The sequence below is a fragment of the Nipponia nippon genome, unplaced genomic scaffold, assembly GCF_047370975.1.
Source record: "Nipponia nippon isolate SJK-2023a ecotype South Korea unplaced genomic scaffold, ASM4737097v1 scaffold_16, whole genome shotgun sequence".
In the NCBI taxonomy this organism is placed as follows: domain Eukaryota; kingdom Metazoa; phylum Chordata; class Aves; order Pelecaniformes; family Threskiornithidae; genus Nipponia; species Nipponia nippon.
In genome coordinates, this window is record NW_028262332.1 from 2,212,925 (window position 1) to 2,232,484 (window position 19,560).

General features: G+C 49.6%; 1 protein-coding gene and 1 long non-coding RNA gene across 2 annotated transcripts; one reads left to right on the plus strand and one right to left on the minus strand.

Moving 5' to 3' along the window:
- Positions 1–1,375: 1,375 nt before the first annotated feature.
- LOC148056205 (uncharacterized) lies at positions 1,376–5,731 on the plus strand. The gene is made up of 3 exons (XR_015703680.1): positions 1,376–1,508; positions 4,657–4,936; positions 5,517–5,731. It is a non-coding gene; the product is annotated as an uncharacterized LOC148056205 (long non-coding RNA).
- Positions 5,732–5,815: 84 nt separating this feature from the next.
- Positions 5,816–19,195, minus strand: LOC104022248 (ectonucleoside triphosphate diphosphohydrolase 2). The gene is made up of 9 exons (XM_009475935.2): positions 18,912–19,195; positions 16,559–16,676; positions 14,677–14,827; positions 13,760–13,919; positions 12,208–12,435; positions 10,825–11,097; positions 9,841–9,936; positions 8,616–8,747; positions 5,816–7,571 (listed from the first exon to the last, which is right to left on the minus strand). Exons 1-9 carry the CDS (start codon positions 19,023–19,025, stop codon positions 7,341–7,343), a joined length of 1,503 nt encoding a protein of 500 aa, XP_009474210.1. The 5' UTR covers positions 19,026–19,195; the 3' UTR covers positions 5,816–7,340.
- Positions 19,196–19,560: the final 365 nt, after the last annotated feature.

Here is a 19,560-nt window from a genome sequence, read left to right on the forward strand (position 1 = left end):
CTAGCTCCAAAACGCAAGCAGGATCACACCCAGCGGAGCAGGGGGTAGTACCCTGTGGGGCAGCTAAAACTTCGCTTCTGCGGTTGAGCCTCCAGAGGTTTTCCCGGGAGATTCAGCCACCTGAAGACCTATGGTTTAGGAGGCATTTCAAATTATTCATGCAACATTTATTTTTGCTAATTCTATGCCAGTCAGCCAGTACTTCTGTTCTTAGCTACATGCAGATCCACAGGAAATGACAATTCTATTTTAAATATTTTTGCATTTTTAAAAGTAAAATGCCAGTATTTCTAAGCTCTCTGGGAGGAGGAACACAGCCAAGCTGCCAGGAATCTCTATGGAGAGCTGCTGACCATCTTAGCCCTGCAACTTCTAATGCTGTGGCAGCCCAGCAACGTAATTAGCGCCTACCAGAAGGTGAGCTGGCAAGTAACGAGGCAGGTTTCTGCCAGAACCCTGTCTCACACGAAGCATTCCTTCAAAGGCAAACCTTCTGTACAAAACACTGACAATTGGGCAAATTCTGGGTGAAAAAAACCTGCACGTTCCATGGTCCTGCCTGAGCAAAATGCTTAAGTGTGTTTTTAAATGTCATTGGTTTAGTGGACAGCCTGCACAGAGCCGCTGCTGCGGATTCCCGGGGCAGGGGAAGCAGTTGGAAAGCAATTGGGATAGCAGAGAAGAGAACAGCTCGACCAAGGTGGGGAGGTTCGTGGCTCCCACATCATGTTTTCACTGAAGACATCTGTTTTATCTGGTATTTGGTTTCTTTGAAAGCTCTCCTCAAACCCTGCTGCAAGTGACAAGCGAGGAGGTTTCACCTCATTTAGGTGCTTCTAAATTTCCCATCTGTAAGTTTGCTGTAGCAATGAACGGCTGTAACAGGGATACTAGGGAACGTTAGGGACTGCTGTTAGCAGGCCAGAGTCCTGGGTATAATCCAAAGACAGACATGGTAGTAAAGTTAAAACTAAGTTGGAAATTGCATTTTTTTTAACTATATATTAGGGTTTTTTTTTTTTTCAACATTTCATTGTAATTGTTTGGGGTTTTTTTAACTATCTGTACTGCTTTCAGCATGGAAGCAGATTTACTGTGAATACAATTGGTTTGAGCAGAGTGGGGAGATACTTTCTTTGAGTATTGCATTCCCCTTTTACTGAACCGGGGTTCTTTGCGTGCTGTGGGGTATACAGAGACGATCCCTCCCCTTAGGCAGGCAATAATTCTTCTCTTGATACTTAACCAGCAAGATAGCAGTTTGGTCTCTGAAATAGCATCCTAGTCTAAACTGAGCCTAGTACCTGGGGCTGGGAAGGTGTTGGAGCTGGCAGGAGCCCAAACAGCAATCGCAGAACTAATTCTCTTTATATAGGTAAAAATCTGAAGCCCCGAGTTCATGAGAGGGACGGTGCAGAACGAATGTGGGTGAAGCCTGCCTCCAGAACTCCGAAGCTTTTGGTGTTGGGGTCGTTCCAGGTTTATGGTAACACTGAAGTATGACGTGGGTAGGTACAGACCTTTTGTCATTCTCGTCTTTCTGATTATTACTTCCAAGGATAAACAATACTTTGTTTTCTAAAAATTATTGCTCCTGAGAGATGGAAGTTATTGAAGGTGAGGGGCTGCTTCCAGAGACTGGTGGGTGAGAGGTGGAGTTGTGGGATTCCTGCTTGAGGGAAATAGGAACAGCTGGATGGGATCAAGCCATGGGTCCATCCAGGCCAGTGTCTGGTCTGTAATGATCAGCAGCAGTTGCCAAAGAAGAACAGGGCAAACGTACATGGATGTGGCAGGTGGTGCAGGCAGTGCTTTAGCTGCAAGCAAGTAACTTTAATAGCCCCAATGGATTATTATGAATCTAATCACCTTTTGCAGCCATGTAAACTTTTGGCATTAAAAAAACCTCCTGTCGTGATGAGTCCCATGGTTTAACCACAAGCTGTGTGGAAGAAGAGCGCCTTCCATTTGGTTTGATGATTGCCACTAAGCTCCTCAGTTCAGAAGGCGGCCGTGAGCCTGTTCCTTCAAAGCTTGTACTCAGGAGAGTCTTAAACATTGTCGGTGATTACTATGAAACAGAAGGTAATGCTAAACCAGCTTTTACTTGACGTAAGGTTCAGCATTAATTGGCAGTTTACATCTCCTTCGTGTTTAAAACCAGGGAACTTTGAACACTGTTCCCATAAAGTTTCCCTCATTCGGTTCCACAGCTCCGCTGCTGCACATTGTCCAGCGATAAGCCCTGTAGGTATCGCCTTCTTTCACTTGGGAGATCGGCTTCTCTGGAGAATTTCCACCAAGAAGTGGTGACTAATTCAATCATGAGGTGCACATATGGTGACACCCCCTGCTGCGAACAAAAATAAGCTTTCCTTCACACAAAGGTTGATTTTATCATTCCTCTGTCTCTCTCAAACCTCCTCTTCTTCATTCCCGGTGCAGTCCTCTTCCTATTAGGGATTATTCTTTCTCCTTCTTGTTTCCAAAACCACCTTCATCCATACTCCAAGCTAGTGCCCATCTCCCTGCATAGAGGCCTTCTTCCGCTAACGCCATGGCTTCTTAAATCACTGACTAGAGCTGTTTTCACATCCCCCACCCAGAGAGCTTCCATACTGCAGCGTGTCTTTCATCTGTGTCCACATTAGGAGTCTCCTTGACAAGTTTCCAGACAAGTCTGCTTGCTAATCTATTTGATTTGTGGTGGGACCAGCTACTAGCTGTGTTGGAGGTTTCCTAAGGCTTAAGGCGCTGTTCTGCCAGCCTCCCTCTTGTGACTAATCCCCGTCATTACACACTCAGGGGAGCAACAGTTTACGTTCTGTGTTGATCGGACTTGAACACGGGATCTAAAAGCACGCTACTGCAAGAAGGCTCTGAATATCTCGTATCGAGGGCATGCTGGAAACCAGGTCAAAGACACCTCTTCTTCCTGGCCTCTACCGTGGACGAGTACACAGTGATGTTTGCACTTGCAAAACATCAGAACACTTTGACTTGCCTGGGTTTGATGGTGCTGCGAAAGGACTTCTGTATTAAGAGACCTGCGGCAAAAATTGGGGTTTTACTGATCCCAGTATTCATTCGGGCTTGTTCTTCTGATAGCATTTCCATCTACTTCAGTGTGTTCTGAATTAGCTCTTGAAGTAGGAGTGACAGTCGGTGAGGTAGGATATAAACCTCATATGGCTTCCTGCTTCTCTGGGAGATATTCAGGTACGTGCTTGTAGGCATGGTATAGGAACAAAATAAAAAGGTACTGAATGGTCTCTAAATCCAGCCATCCTAAAAGGCCCTCCTCTCATGTTCTGCTGGATTTGCTCCACCAGTGGTTGTGGATTTCAGGTTACTTCACTATTGTTTATTATAACAGCCCCAAACAACTGACATGAGTGCAAGTACTGCAGTGCCTGGTGCTGTACACTCTTTCTACACTTGCTGTTCCGGAGGCCTTCCCTTAACCCCTGAATGGATATCTTCACAGGCAGGACAGTATCTTAAGGAGAGGAGGAGTTACAGTCACTGCATTACTAACGGGAAGCTGGAGCTCAGCCATTACGACAAGTTTTGCAAAGTCCTTGAAGGATGCGTGACCTTCTCACGACTTGACAAGATAAGCTAGGAAGTCTGTGACAGCACCTGGTAGAGACCCCAGCTCTGTGAAATCCCGGTGAATTAATTCATCCACAAGCATCCTGTGAAATACCTGTATCTCAAAAAGCAGCGCTTATCTGCAGCCCTGCCTCGGGTACAGCCAGGTGCTGAGAGCGAGGTTGGGACTCGGCTTAGGTCTCTCTCCAACAACCGCAGGGAGCCTGGGTGCGTCAGAATGGGAAGAAGGAAACAACTCTGGTCCTGCGGTGGTGAACTTCGTGCTGCAGAACTGGACTGCAGGCAATAAACCGTTATTTCTCTCAGTTTTCATGGGAATTCATTGGGACAACCCAGGTGGGATGTACTGGTTGGGAATCCATGATGCTTTGGAAATGGTATAAACTGGAAGAAAGACAGGAGCTAATATACTCCTGCAAACATGCTGAAATGAAATTTAGGCCACTAGCCAGCAGCAGGTCAGCTAACCTATTGTGTTTCCGGGGCTAAAATAGAGAAAGTGCTTTCTGCTGTCAATTTTTATGTCTAATACTTTTGATTTCCTTCTTATTGGTACTTGCTGACAGCAGCAGAACTGCAATTGCATGTGAGCAGCCATTATCTGCCGGAAGAGCTCTCCCATGGTTCAGCCTGAGCGAGAAGCGAGGGAGCTATAGAGAGACACATAAAGAATTTATGGACAGTTAGAAAATCCTCATTATTAATCATTTCCACAATTGCATTGTAACCAAAGGGCTGCAAGCATCTTCGTTTCAAAGCGAGCGAGTTAGTCTAGAATCTCCTTTTAAGTAGATTTCTACTGTCCAGGTAATCCGGGGATTAATTCTTCAAATTTATGTAGTGCTATCATGAAGGAACTGTCTATAGAGAGCTGGGAGAAAGGAATATATTACTTTTATTAGTTTCCATTCTTCTCATAGGTTCCCAATTTTGTTATTTTTTGCCTTTTTTCTGACTAAGAACACGCTTCAGGGCTTTTGAAATACCAATCTAGTTCATCGTCTAGTAAATAACATCTATAAGTGTTTTTTTTTCTGCCAGATGGAAAGAGAATGGAGTCAATACTGCCCATTCCAGGCCCAGTTCACCAGGTAATCCTGGCTGCTGGGGGCTGTGGCTTGGGATGGGCAGCACGGCCATTATATGAGAACACATCTGCCTGCCCTTGCCTGCCGGAGACGACAGCAGTGGCAGGATTTGGAAGGAGTGATGGGAAAGGAGGGAGCGGAGCTGCCGCCTGCAGTGCGTGGACCACCGGGGGAAGAACTTCAGCCACTGAAATGTCTCACTGTGATGAGAACAGCAGCTTTTAGCTCCAGAGGTTAGGATCTGCTCTAAATCAAGTGGCGGTGGGTTGTCTTCGCATTGCAGAGCGGTGGTTCGATGTCAAATGGTGGCTCGAGTGTCACGGATTTAATGGGGCGAGTTAGGCCATTGGTACGTGCCATCACTTGGTTCAGCTCCGTGGCATGTGTGAGGCAAAAGTACAGCGTCAGGAGGACAGGCTGAGCTTCTTGCCTGATTGCTCACTTATTATCCGCATGGAAGTCCCAAAACTTCTAAAGGAGAGCTTGGGGAAGTTCCAGCCAACGTCCTTTTCTCTTGGACCCTGTGATCTAGTATTCAAAATCCAGAAGGTGTAGTGACTGAGCAGGCCAGAGCACCTGAGGTTCCTGGCACCTCACTGGCTTATTTCCATTTCTGACAGCAGTAGGATTCTTCTTGGGCCGGGTGCAAATCTCAGCCAGGAATCCCACAGTTCTCCTCGTGCTGACAGGTCACAGAGCCAGAGCTCTGCTTAACGATTGCCTTTCCAGATGTGGGAGGAATGAAGTCTCAGGAATTTCCCCGATGCCGCTGACTCCCTGATAACCTCACTTTTTTTTTTTTTTTCTATGCAGGCTTGCCTGAATCCTTCCTACCTTCTTCAAATGGCTTGAGCAAAGATCACATCAAAGATGCAGACACGTCTCTCATCAACTAAATACCAGCAGCCAGATTATCTGAAGTCATTTTCTGCCTGCCTGCCACTGGGAAGAAAGTGCCTTCGGGGGTTCTCGTTGTGTACCCCAAAAGTACACAGCATAACAGCCCTTGAGTAAACAGAGACAAAATCAGCATCCCCCATCCTCCTCACTGAAACACTCTGTATTCACAATAAAACCCCCGCTTTGATCTCTTGCCAAGAATAACACAGACAGTCTATTAAAACGTCTTTAATAACATGATATAATTAAAAATATCTAACGTGCAACTCAAAGAAATGAATATGAAGCTTGTTTAAATCTGTTTCCACACCCCTCCAAACTTGACTGACAGGTTCCAAACCTTCATTAATTGGCCTGAAAATTTATGAATACCCCAATATTATGGGGGAGAGGGGGCGTCCTATAATATGAGTTGGGAGCACGAGGGATTAATCAGATTTGAAAGGATTTGGGCGCCACGGTAGCTTTAAAAATCCTGCAAGGCACATCACTGCATCTGTGAGCATTTAAATTTCTGTTTAAAGTGGTCTGAAATGAGTAGGAGACTCTGGTCCCTTAGGCTTTTACCAGCCTTTGTGTTTCAGTCGCTAAAGCAACCCGAGCAGTGACCTCTACATGCTTTAGTCAAAGGAGTGTTAGTCGGAATCCATCCCTGCACAATAACGCAGGGAATTTGGGCAGCACCTCATCTTTTAGACGAGCAGAACAGACCAGACCAGAGGAGCTGGAACGACTGCCAAGTCCCAGAGGAATCCTGAGTATCAGATTATGAAGTAACTCTGGTCACAGTCTAATACGAAAGCCCTTGGACTGACGGTCAGGAAAGCTGCTGCTCCCGGGTCGGCTCGCCTCTGAAGGCCAATATCAGATGAGCTACTCCATTTTCAGAGTCAGCGAGATGAGCAGTTCTGTGCAAATGAACGAACTGGTGAACTTCAGCACAGCGTGCACCCGATTTTAGTAGATGTGAAACGAAATGTGTTAATTTAAATCCCGGTTAAAGAGTTTAAATTGGCAATTTTAACCCTGCGTTGCCATGACTCAGCCGAGAGACAGGAACTCGGCTGCGTGTCTGTGCCCTTTGTTTCTCCTTTGATGCTCTGCCCATTTTGTAGAGACCAAGATCAAAACCCGTCGCTTTTGAAGGATTCTCGGTCAGCAGGAGCATTCGCTGGGAGGGATGCATGGATACTGTCACTGAGGTGGAATAGCAGACAGATTGGAAGTAGCAGGCAGAAAATACCTGCTTTTCCCTAGAACACGGAAGCAAGTTGGCTGTTATATTCTGATTCTATTTTAGTGCTCTTCCAGTCTTCACTAGTGGCGATACTGCAGGTATTGTCTCCCCGCGGGCACAGAAGAGGACAGCGCACCTTTTCAGACACCACCTCTCCTGATTAGACAGGATTATTCAGTATTAATTTTACAAGAGCTCAGGGCCTGCCGGCTCAGAGGCATCGTTTCGTTAGGTTGACTCTCGTAATCTCGGCTGCAGCCCAAGCAAGAGCTGTGCACGCTGCTCTCATGTGGAGAACGAATAGCTTGCCATCCACCGGGAATCACAGGCGGAACAGGATCCGTTGTGTCAAAGTACAGTAGTGCAAGTGCTGGCAAGTTGGAATGAGGCACTGAGGCTCTGGGAGTCCTGCAGGAAAATCACTTGCATCCTCCAGTGACTTACACCTGCGTGATTTCTGTATGTACCCTGCTCACTGCCCTCTGGCAAGATTATCGGGGTCAGTTGTCATCAAAAACACTGCTGTTCCTGTTACTGAAGCTGTTTTCCTTGACCATCACTCGGTACGAGATGCGCATGAAGGAGCCAGTGAGCAGCACAACAAAGAGGATAAGGAGCAAAGACCAGACCTCTGGTTCGATCCCCTTGAGGAAGGCAGGGCTGTCCTGGGGGATGGCGTTGGTCAGGCTCAGCAGGTACCCGAGCGTCCAGCCAGACGATGTGTCACCCATCTATTGAAATAAAAAGGAGGAGCGGTCAGAAGAGGAGACAGTCTGGACCCCAGCTGTGTTTCTGTGCACAGGCCCAAGGCCTCATATACTTTATTTGAGACTGATCCAAGGATTAGGCTTGAAGTGAGGAGCTCTCCCACTCGCTGTGCCCTGAGTGCACTAATAGGCCTTAATTGCCCTGACCAGCCTCACCTGGGGCTTCCACCCACCCCTCTGCCCATGGGCCTGGCAGCTCCATTTGAGCCCTGGCCTGGGCAGCCACCTCTTTCCTGAGCTAGGCTGTAGGTGTGTGCTGTTCCTTCTGCTTACCGACTGCTTTGCCCAGGTGGACCTCAGGTCTACGTTGTGGGGACTTCTGTCTCTGGCCCTGCTGCCTGGCTGAACCTCAGACCGATGTAGGTAGCTTGTCTCTGGCTTTCCAGGCTGGGCTCCCTGGGTGGACCCTGGACCTACCTCATGACCTTGCCTACTCTGATGATCGCCACACGGCTGACTGAACTGCTGTCACTGATGTGGCCCTGCTCAGTGGGACTGTGCCTTCGCTGGTGAGTTGAGAAGAGGCCTGGGAATAGGCTTGCTTTGATTTTGTGAAGGGGAGGACTTGAATCAAACCCTCCTTTCCTTAGGGGCTCCAGATCCTGAAGCAATTTCAGACTTTATAAGCCAGCTATACATCCTCACTAGTATAAAGGTGATTGCAAAGAGGTAGGGCAGCATCTTTTGGCTCAGAAACTATTATCAGCATTTTGTCCTTAGCATGAAGTGGTGATGAAGCCATGCTTCCTTCCCTATGGGCATAGACTCTTAAAGGTGGTATTGCTCCCGATGAGGTTTTGAGCCGTGTGTTTTTCAGTGGGGACAAGTGTAATCCCTAGCTCTCTGACACTGGTTTTCTTGCTGGTTTTCACAATGGTGAATTTATTTTGCAAAAATGTCTTGCTGGAGAAACCTAGCTGGTTAGGGCTTATAGGAGTGGGGACAGGCTGGCTTTACTGAAACCAACCCTCCCTTGTAATTGGGAATACCACACCGTAAGTAACTCGCCTTCTGGAATGCAGTCCAAACAGACCCATCAAAGTCAAACGTGTATCCCTTTGTGCTGAGATGAAAGATGAAGGCAGACACAACGCAGTAATCGGCAAGTGTATCCAGGCTTCTTTGGGACTCCTTGACCAGCTGGTGTCATTTCCAAAAGAAGACAAGGGAAAAAAAAAGGAAGTAAATATGCAGTAGCTGAATTTCAGGCCTACTAGAACCTCTCCTTTCTGGCTCTGGGACTGGCTGTGGGACCAGAAGAGGGGTTTGTGTCCTGTGCAGACTGAAACCATGTTTCCCCCGCCCACTGGGCTGTGGTCTGGGAACCAGTGTCATCTCTTAGTGCCTTTGTTCCCATCTTATTAAAGACCAGGCAGTTCCAAGAGCAGCAGGACTGGCAGCCAGGTCTTCTACAGTTGCCTTGCAGGCGAACTGCTTGGTATGAGTCTCTGCTCTCTAATTAGGTTGAGCTAACGCTGCAGCTTTTCTCTCAATAGGAGCGCTAGCAAGATCTTTCTCTTCTGTGCAGAAGAGAAAGCTTTAGGGAACTGCTTACGGGCTTTGCTGCCCCATTAGCAAACCCTGTAGAAATTGTCCAGTTTGAATGTTACTGCGGATGGTCGGTCAGTGTCGGTGCAAATGAGGGTGACCTCGTAAGCCACCCGCTGAGGGAAAGGATGCACAAATTCCCCACGGCTTGGTCTCCACGGGCCCCGGTGAAATGGGGACATCCCTGCAGTCTGAGCGGTTGTGTGCCTTGCGCTTAGGAGAGGAGGAGAACAGGAGGACCAAGGTGATGTACGGAGTGAGCAGACAGCCCTCCTGTTTACTCCTTAACATGCAGTAAAAGGTACTTGTGGCTTTTCATTTAATTACCTCCAGGTGTTACCAGCAGCAGCTGGGATTTGAGAGGAAGGAAAATAAGTGGAGCTTGTTTCCTCAAAGTAAAAAAAAAAACCAAACAAACAAAAACAAAAAACAAAACACACGCACATACACAAAAAAAAACAAAACCAAAAAAACAAAAAAAAAACCCCAAACACACCAAAACCAATTGAACCCAAAAACCACCAAACAAACAAACAAACAAACAAAAAAAACCCCCAGACAAATCCAAGTTTTTCGCTGAGGGAATACTAACTTATGGCTCTGTCAGTCTGAGCCACATGGGCTTTTACAACAGACTGTTCCTTACTTCCCACTCTCCCTGCACACTAAGTTATTCCACAGTTACCTCCTTGGCGGACATCCCACAAAGCCTGTTGACTGCCTGACCCAAGTCAGGAGAGAATACAGGTTCTCTTATGAAGTCCATGGCCTCGGAAATCACCTACAACAACAGCAGCAGAAATAACCGTCAGGTTGGACTGCGCTCTGCATCCTTGCTCACAGTCCGTGTAGGAAAGTAAGCGGTGGTGGCCGTGGGGCGCGTTGCCAGGGTGCCCTTTCTGTGTGCTCGTGTTGGTGGTTACAGGGCTTCTGATGGGGGCAAGGAACAAGCAGATCTGTTACTGTCTGGAGATGGAAACAGGACTGTCTCTAGCTTGCATCCAGCAGCCTTTCTGGCCCTGCCTGCCTAAGTAGGCAGGGCCTTATGCGCCTTGGCAGAATGTCCATGGGAGGCTGTCAGGAGCAGGGCTCTGGGGACATGTCTGTAATTCCTCCCTCTGAAATGCACTCAGTTTGTCCTAGGATCTTAAGCTGGTCCCGGATTAACAACCCAATGACTTTGGATGCTAGATTCAGGGTCTCGGATATAAGCACGCTTGTGGTGGAGCGTGCCCAGATGTTTGCTGAGGGAGCAGTAGAGGATCCTCAGTTTCACCACATACTCGGTGTGGGAAGACCTGCTCAGCACACAACTCCTGACTGCCCTGTCCTTGCTGGCTCATGTGAGCTCCTTCATGGCTCTGTGGAGCTCCAAAGTTTGTCTCACAAGCTGACATTGCTGAGACACGGATGAAGAAAGCCCTGCCCCAGTCGTCGGTGGGAAGCTATGGTCTGTGTTCGAACAGCTTTGTGCCAACGAGGGGGAGAGGGCAGGAGTGCATGTGGACGCTATTAGCGCTGTGTATGCAGCGTTAGCCAGAGCACTGGCCCTCTTGGCTAGCAGAGGGCACAGCGTGGCTGCTCCCACTGTATTTATTTATGACCAAACTGGTCCCATTTCATGGGCTCTCCATAGCAGTTGCCTACGCCAGTGTAAATGAGAACCCACCAGAAACCTGGTCCGGGGGGGCTTGGAAGCGCTGCTGGGCGGATGCTTGAAGAAGCTGCAGGAAGTGGAAGAGTTGAGCAGGCTTTGCACAAGTCTCATGCAGGCGGTGGGATTGCTGGAGCCAGTGATGTTGAAGACCTCCTCAGGGCCAGGGATGTCCCATGTGCCATCACTGACAGCACAAGGCCCACCATGCACTGATTTCCACTGCACTTCCCGGGAGTAGGCGAGGGGCCAGCAGGGATTAGACACAGTTTTAGCACTTCTGTGATCCTAGAGGCAGAATAAAACAAGGACAGAGGCAGCAAGAGAGGAGGTTGGCGTCCCAGGGCTTCACAAAGGAAACCAAAATGTAACACAGTGAAGAACAGTTTTCCTCTGGCACCACAATGTTGCGATCAAGCAGGCAGGCTGCCAAAGGCTTGCCAAACCTTATCTCGGCTAGTCACCTGCAAGGCCCAGACTGATGCAGCAGGCTCCCAGCTCCTGCAGAGTTCAGGGCAAGCTGCAATGACTGGACCTGCTGCGGAGTCCCAGCCCTACCTGCTCTCCTTTAGGCCAGAAATAAAATTTCAATGAATCCTGTACTCTTTCTGGTTGCAAGAAAGAGGCTGTTCTGGTCTGCCTTCCAAATGGCTCAGCCCCTCAAGAATCAGTGTTTCTCATCTCTAGGAATTCCCCAGTATAACTGGGGTGAAGTGGGTCTCCATGTGGGACATTGAGGTCTCAAATAAGGGGAGCTGTGGTTTATAGGGAGGCAAGTGGATGGGCACTGAGTAATTTATTTCTGAGAAATTTAGTTTTGGTGGAGACTGGTTCCTGACTTTGCATCAGATCCTGCCACCTTCCCCCTCAAGTGAAATAAAGTTTGGAAGGACCAAACCACCTGTATGCTTTCAAAATGCAATATTGCTCTTTTAAAGACTGCTTCAGGGTTAAAGTCAGCAAAAGACAGAAATATCCCAAATGAAAGGCCCCAGTTGGTTCCCGGGTGCTGCTCTTTAGGCTCCCCTTCTAGGATGGAGGAGCAGTTCAGAGGAGCCACGGGAAGCCTTTGCCTTGCTCTGCCCTGAAGGTGATCTTAGCACCTCTGGAGAGCACCTTTATGCTCATGTGTATTAAGTAAGGAGCCAAATAGAGCCTGCAAATAGGAAACTCTGGAATGGGTGCCTGTGTGTCTGCTTGGAGGGCACTGATTTGGGCATGGAGAGTGTGTCTGACAAATGCTCTAGACTTTTTTTAGATATATGCAAATACCTTCTATTAAAGACAGCGATTGACATTTTGCCCATTAGCAGCTATGCCTTATGCACGTGTCATTCAGCGCAGAGGGTTGATATTGTATCCAGGAACTTTGCAAATGCCCTTCTGGCAGATACTCACTTGAATGAGCATAGAGAGCAGCCTGCTGCGGAGCTGCTCCCTGCCGTGGCAGGGGCAGTGATGAGTGTACACGTTGTGCGTCTGTCCGTACAGCTGCAGCCTCACTCCCTCTTTTGGTGCCTGGTTCCCTTCTTCCACCTTGGAAGTGAGCTGTGCTGAGGTTCTTCCCACGGACAGGACTCCTGCCATCCCCTTCCCGGAGGGGACCAACTGTCCTTGCCAGTCGTACTGACCCAAAGAGAACCAGAGAGGTCAGTTCTTAAGACTTCTACATCTGGGTCGTGGTCAGATGCAAGCGTTATTGCAGAGAGAGAGAAAGCAGCTTTCTGCTACCATACAGCCCAACTTTTTTTTTTTGCCCACGGGACATAAGGATGCTGAACTGGTGGCTTTGGAGGGAACAGAGGAGCCATTGTACAAGCACTGCCATCTGCGCAGAGAGCTCCCCACAGCCAGCGAGAGCAAACAAGGCTCGCTACCCTGGACGGCTGTTCAAGGCACTGGCCTTGGCAGGTAGGAGCAGGGGAGAGAGGATGGCGGGGGGGGGGGGGGGGGGAAATGGGAAGGAGGTTTCCAGGTGGGCAGATACGGGCTTCAAGTGCTGCCTTGATGCTAAAGTGATCCTCCTGTCAGAAGAACCCTGTGGTTTCATCGCCTGCAGTCTTGCAGAACTGATTTTGGCAGTGACAAAGTTAGCAGTACAGGCAGGAAAGTTTACGTGGGTGTAAGCACTCTGTCCCTGGCCGGGGAGGCTGTGTTGCTGCCAGCAGGGCTAGCACCTCCCTAACCAGTGCGTGCTTGCTGCTAGTTATCAGAACTGTGTTTCACTTCTGTGATGTGGAATAACTCAGTCTAACCCACCTTTCTTTTGCCCTTTGAGTTCTTCTTGAGAACCTTTAGCTTGAGAAGCCACGGGTAGAGCAAGGAAACATCAATGTATTCTTTTTGTTTAGCGAGTGCCTTCTGAATACAGACCCGGCCCCTGTGCTGGGGACACCCACCTGTACTCTCGCTAGCGTCTCAATGCAAGGAAATTTGATGGGCTTTTGCTTTGGCAGCAAAAGACTCTGCTTCTCTGTCCCCCATCCACAGGATGTTCCGTGGGACAGCTGGACTGCCGTGGCAATCCCACAGCACCCCACGGACATAGCAGCAATGCCTGTTTGACAGCGGTGCTGAGCTAGAGCGGCAGGGACTCAGGGCAGTAGAGTTTTTGTTGACACCACAGGGCCAGGCTATGTAAGGTTATCTATGTGAGCATCCTGGATGTGTCCAGAAAGCCTCACATCTGCTAGGCCAACTGCATGAATGTGGCCATGAAAGGCTATATTAGAGGTTTGGTCCTTCAGCCTAGTTTTAACCATCTCTCATTATGTCCCCCAGGCAGCTGGTGTTGGATAGAACTTGCCTTCTTTAAAAGACAGTGGAAGTCGTGCTTAAGCATTGTTTAACGTACAGGGCTTTAACGATCCCTCCACATGTCTCTGTGGCTGTTTGCTAATGGGAGTTGCTCAGCTCAGTTCTGTACTCCCCAGGCAGGATTGTCCTTTACCTTGAAGAAGTTCTCCAGGACATAATTAACAGCAACCCAATTGAATGCTTCCTCGTCTGGACTGGACAGGATTTGTGCCCCCTGAAAGTCAAAGGGGGATGACTTCAGGGCCACAGTCAGGGCTGCAAGGAGACCATCAGAGAGGGTGGGATGGGTGAGGCTAAACGGAAAAGAAAAAGAAGGCACATTTGTTGTTAGAGGACCCTGCCAGGAGCAGCCTGCAGTGGGGGCACAGCTACAGGGCTTCTGCTGCGTTCCCACTTTGGGTAGGAGCACGGAGACACAATGCCAGTCCCACTCCTGCTGCTACTTCCCTCTCCCCTCGCACAGCACCGGGGACAAGAACAGCAGAGGGGTGATTTGAGCAGTTGTGCCACCATTCAAGAATTTAGGAGTCCAGTACCCTCTGCCACTGAGGGATCCTGTGGCCTTGCCCCACTGACCTGGCCCCCTCCAGATCTTACTTTTTCCCAGTGTCTAAAAGGAGATAAAGGTCCCAGTAATGAGGTGACTGAGAACAGGGTCCACAAAAGCGTGTATGATCAGGGGGATCTTCCCACCGCTGCTCCCAACCTGCTGACAAAAGCACCCCTGCAAGCCCACGTGGGTTGTCACATAAACTGAAAACACTTCAGCTTCCAGACTGACAGATGTTTTTCCAAGCCCTAATTGTGAAGGAGACTTTACACAGACTGGTAGCAGTAGCAAGACTGTCATCCTCATGGCTGCTTGCGGGGCCAGTACGGAGACACAGCCATGCCGTACTCTCCTTGAGTGCGTGGGACCTGAAGAAGGTTTACCTGACTAGCAGGTTAGGGATGAAACACACTGCAGAGCAGACAAGGGGAGACGCGTTTACAGAACGCTCCGCGTGACGTGTGCTGATCTCTGGGTGTGGGTTTGCAACGTTCACTCACTTCAGCTCCCTCATGCTGGCGGTTGCTCCCAAGTAGAGGGGAGTTTGGCTGTGCTGCTCTGCTGGGATCTCTCTCTGGGCTCTGTTCAAACATTGCTCCAAGCTCTTCCCTGCTTTCTGAGGAGAATTTGAGTAGCTGGAGACTCCCGGACCTGAGGACCAGGGGAAAGAATGAAATTTTCTAAGGAAAGATGTGGGAGAAGTGTGAGAGCTGTTACCCAAGAGGTTGCTGTCCTGGGGCATGGTTAAAGACAGAACCTGTCACAGGCGGAATGAAAGAGTTCCTCCAGGTAGCCATCCTGCTAAAATATGGTACGGGGAGCAAAACATCACATGCATGTAAATCCCAAATTGCACAAAGAGAACCCTAGCTCTGCTGCCAAGACATCCCATAAATGACCGTCTATCAGCCAGACTGCTACAACAGCTGAGGCTGTCTCAGCCCACAGAGGAAGAAATGTGGCTTTAGCCACTATAAAGATAAGCAAAAGGACGTATTGCCATGCAGATAGAGCCGAGGTTGATGCGTCAGCTCTCTCCTCCAGCCACTTCCTCTTGTGTTGGCGGAGGTGGCTTCTGAGCCCCGTGCCTGCAAGCAAGACATTTCTGCTCTAGAGGAAGCTGGTGCTGTGCGGAGAGAAGCTGTGTGCAAGCCTTGACTCATCTTTCCAGCAAGATTCAACGGGGTCTTAAATGCTGGTTTTGAACTACTACCCAGAAAGAGCCTCACTTCCCCGTCCTCTGGCCCACTCGTCTTCCTGGCTGCGTGACTCCCTCGCTGCGTGCTTTGCTCTCCTGGGCCCTGCATGGGGCTGAGCTGCAGCTTGCTTACGGCCTCTCAAAGGCTGTGACCGCAGTGCCATGCAGACAGAGGACTGCTGCTCACCGCTGGGCGAGAGACCTCCCTGGACCTTTTGCTGCTGCTGACACACTGTTGCAGCAGCAGGTTCAAATAAGCCTTCAAGCACCGAGCTACAGTCGCTGTTTTTAACCCAGCCAGTGAACATGGCAGCAGTCAAGGGACGCGTACAAGGTTTCAGGGAGCCCTTACTGCGTCTTCTGTATGTGGTTTGTATTGCTCACAGTCTGTAAGGGCACGAGCCCCTTTCCCTGCTTGTTGTGCTGCTGTCCTCCCACAGAACAGTGCTACTGAGAGTTCAGCGTTCCCCAGCATCCTGCGATAATCAGGCTTCAACATCAAAGCAAGATTGAGAGATAGGGAAGGAAAAAATCAAGCATTAATGCATGAAACCCTTTTAGCTGGCTGTGGCAGGGCCAAACCGATTGAAACTAGTAGGAAGACCCCAATATTCTCCAAAACATGACACCTAAAACCAAACTGAACTCATGCTTGTGCTGTCAAATGTCGCATTTGCAAAGAGGAGTCTTTGCACCTCTCTTGGCCTGGAGCTACACCACTTACTACCCAGACTACGGTCAGGAGAAGGCAGAAGATACCAGGAGTCACACTGCAGCAAGTGTGACTGGCAGAAGATACTGCAGCCAGATTTGTCTCTGTTGCTGTTTGCTGTCTCGCCTGGGTGAGAGAAGCTCAGCAACCTTGGTTCTGCCACTGGTCCATGTGGACATCAGGACCAGCCCTAACCCCTCCACGTGCTTTCCTGCCTGCAGCAGGCCAAAAATCTGTCACCTGCTACTGCTGAGTGCTGATGTCCAGCTGTGTATGGCTAAATCTGCCCATGTTTGAGAAGACCCATGCTGAAAATAAGCAGCCTGTGCTTTCCTGTCACCACTGTTTCAGCGTACAGCTAGATGATACAGGAGCCGAGGAAACTGCAGCAATGGTCCATGCACAGATCTCTAGGTTTCCATCCATCCCGCACCAGTCCCGCAGACCACCGAGCATGAATCGGGCACCTTACCTTGTACGGAACAGGAACTACATTCCGTGATCACCCCGGTCTTGTTTGCCTTGGTGGTGGTCCACTGGTAAATGAACAGGATGGTGCGGGATGGGCCAGCATCCAGAACAATGCCATACTGGAAAACCCCAAAAACATTCTAGATAAATGCCACCGAATGCATGCTGCTTTGTTATTGTGGGGTTTCTCAGCATTATGTAGGTATTCTGGGTAACCCATGCACTGCAGTATTTGAGTTAGCTTTTTACAGTCAAAGGAAGGGTGAAGCCAGAAGATGATGTGGATTTGCAGTGAACCATCTGCATTTCTGAATATACATAAGGAGCAGCGGGAGTGGAGAAACACCCAGAAATATGTCAGACCTACAGTGGCATTCTCTCTAGCTGTTCCTGAAATCAGGTAGAGAGCTTCCACTGAGAGCTGAAGCATCTGGAGCTCAGGAGAAACAGGTCCTAAAGCAGTAGGAGATGGCACTATGCAGGCTCTTGGCTGATTCTGGGACTCAAACTGCTGCTGGATTGGTTTGCTAAAGAGATAAGGGCTTTGTGCAGGAACCGGAGGGCTGTGGCTTGTTCCTCCTTCTGAGGAACCCGAGACTTCCACATGTTTGTTGCCCTGCTGCAGAGAGGGTGCCACACGGGCTGGGTTTGCCCTGATGCGTGCCAGACCCGTGGGAGCTGCAGCGCGCTGGGACCAGCCAGCACATACACTGTCCAACGCAGCAGCCCTGAGGAGACCGAGGGAACGTCTTGGCAGAAACAGTAGCAGCGAACATGAGATTTCTCAACACCTCGTCCGCTGACAGTTCTCCTGTTGCCCAGCCAAGGAGGCCAAGGGCTTTCTTAGTCTCTTTGCAGCCCAGCATCTGGTCTATTTGCTGCTGACCGAGCCTTGCTGAGCTGCACCTCATATGTGAGGTTAGGAAATGAGAGGCCGCTGGGGTACCTGCAGCACAGCTCTGTGGCCGTTTTGGATGTCCGCACGCTCAACATAGCCCCGGTGCTAGCCTAGGGTCTCCTCCTCTCCTCCCTGTTACATGACCCCAAACTGGGACATCTCCTACACAGACAAGAAAGAAACTTGCGAGATCTGGGAGGTACGTGGTAGTGCATGGTCTAAGCTGTATCTTGCACAGAAATAGTTGTAGCTGTGACTGAGTGGGAGGAGAAACCTGAAAGGTTGATGTTAACACCCTCAAAAGGGTTATAGCACAAGACAGAGCCTGACTGCAGCCTCCAAGCGAAGCTGGCTGCCTGCTGCCTTCCTGGGAGCTCCCAGCTGCAGCAGACACAGTGCCCAGGCCGGGAGCTGCTGGGACTGGAGCTGAAACAGAAATGCGGAAGGAGGATGGAGCTCCCTCTCCAAGCCTGCTGGCATCCTCCCACATGAGTGACAGCTCGTATTTCTCGTAGGGACATGTCGGCTGCTGCAGAAGAGGAAGAAATAAATGGTATTGGTGGAGAAACCTGGATTTGTTTCCTCCTTCACAAAATGAGAGGCTGCTTCTGGGAGTGCAAGGGAGAAGGGATCACCACATTTCTGCCCCAGCTCAACAGCAGGGAAGGGCAGAGTGCTCACTGGGCAGAGCATGGAGCAATAAGGCTTTTTTTTTAAATCCAATTTTGTTTGAGAAGCATGGAGGAGGGGTAGTATCACTAAACATGCAGGTTAACCTACTTCTGTTCGAGTAAACCATAGCGTGCCACTGATCTCACCTCAGCAGCGGTGCGTCAGGAGGCAGAGCGGATGGGCACTAACAACCCCGCCACCGGGCAGATCTGACCCTGCTGCACAGAGCAGATTGGCTCTTCAGTTAAAAACCAAGAGAGGACAGGAGAGGAAAAGGCATGGAAGATAATTTTTTTTTTAAACATAGCAGCAATTCAGAGCCAAATTCCTACTGACTTTCAAGAGGGACCTAGGTCTTTCCTTCTCCTGATACCACCGGTCCCTTGCCGCTCTGGGTTAGCTCCTGACATGGGCTGCCTCTCCTGAGCCTGTGGTGAGCACCTCTGTTGGATGATATCCAGCCTGTATTTCCCTGACCAGCCAAAGGGGTTGGCTTGTTTTCAGTTTGAAATGCTACAGCATGCTGAAGGATGCAAACCCATCCTCCCAGTCTTGTTCTAGTCCCCTCCTCAGTTTGTTGTTTTGGGCTAGTAACTAAGTCAGTAGTGCAATGAATGTAAAAAGCAACAAAACACACCAGGTTTTGGTTTAAATGCCTGGCTTGCACAAGGAAACAGGCAGGTTCTCCTTAAAAAGTAGCCCCACAGACGAGGAGAGGGTCTTCTGCTTACTGCCCTGCTTGACCCCTGGCTTGGCCGCCCCTCGGGCGGGCGGACGCCCTTACCTTGGTCCTGAGAGGGGTGATGGGCACATCTTTAGTGGAGATGCAAAGGAGCACGATGCCCGTCAGTCCCGCTATGATCACCAGCCAGGGGGGAAGGAGTTCACGCCAAGACATGAAGCACCTTCTCCTTTCGCAGAGTCAAAAGAGGAAGCTGCGGAGCAGCAAACTGACAACGGCTGCTTTTTACAGCCTTTAAAAAGAGGAGAAAGGCGGGGCTGGGGCCAGCCTCTGACTTCAGCCCAGCCCCAAGCCACAGGGAGACCACAAGGAGCGCGTGGGCCAAGTTGTGATGCGTCAGGCAGTTCTCCCTTCCATTGATCCACGCAATAAATAAAACGACGGCTTCATGCCCATTCCAGTGCTAGCTTTGCAAAGCATCAGTGCAACCTCGAAACCGCCCCAGGCATCGAGGTTGAGGTAAACAGAAATGTGAGATTTAACTCAGCTGTGTAATAAGCAGAAAGCAGGCAAAACTCATCTGTTTGGTATTCTGCACCTGGCAGTGCTAGCTGCCAAAATTAGAAGTGGGGAAACTCCTTGTCGCTGGGTTTACTTTATATTTGAGGACTCCAGGGTGGACCTGGGGCACTTCCCCACAAACACGTGTCCATCGGGCTGGGGCAGGGCACGGGCACTCTTCCAGGTTCCT

Excerpts from the sequence above, each read along its gene's own strand:
- LOC104022248 (XM_009475935.2), bottom strand. The coding sequence starts at position 19,025 with ATGTCTTGGCGTGAACTCCTTCCCCCCTGGCTGGTGATCATAGCGGGA. Across the intron at positions 16,677-18,911 it reads TCACCCCTCTCAGGACCAAG|TATGGCATTGTTCTGGATGC; the intron begins GTAAGGGCGTCC and ends GGGGTTTTCCAG. Across the intron at positions 14,828-16,558 it reads TAGTTCCTGTTCCGTACAAG|GTCCGGGAGTCTCCAGCTAC; the intron begins GTAAGGTGCCCG and ends CCTGGTCCTCAG.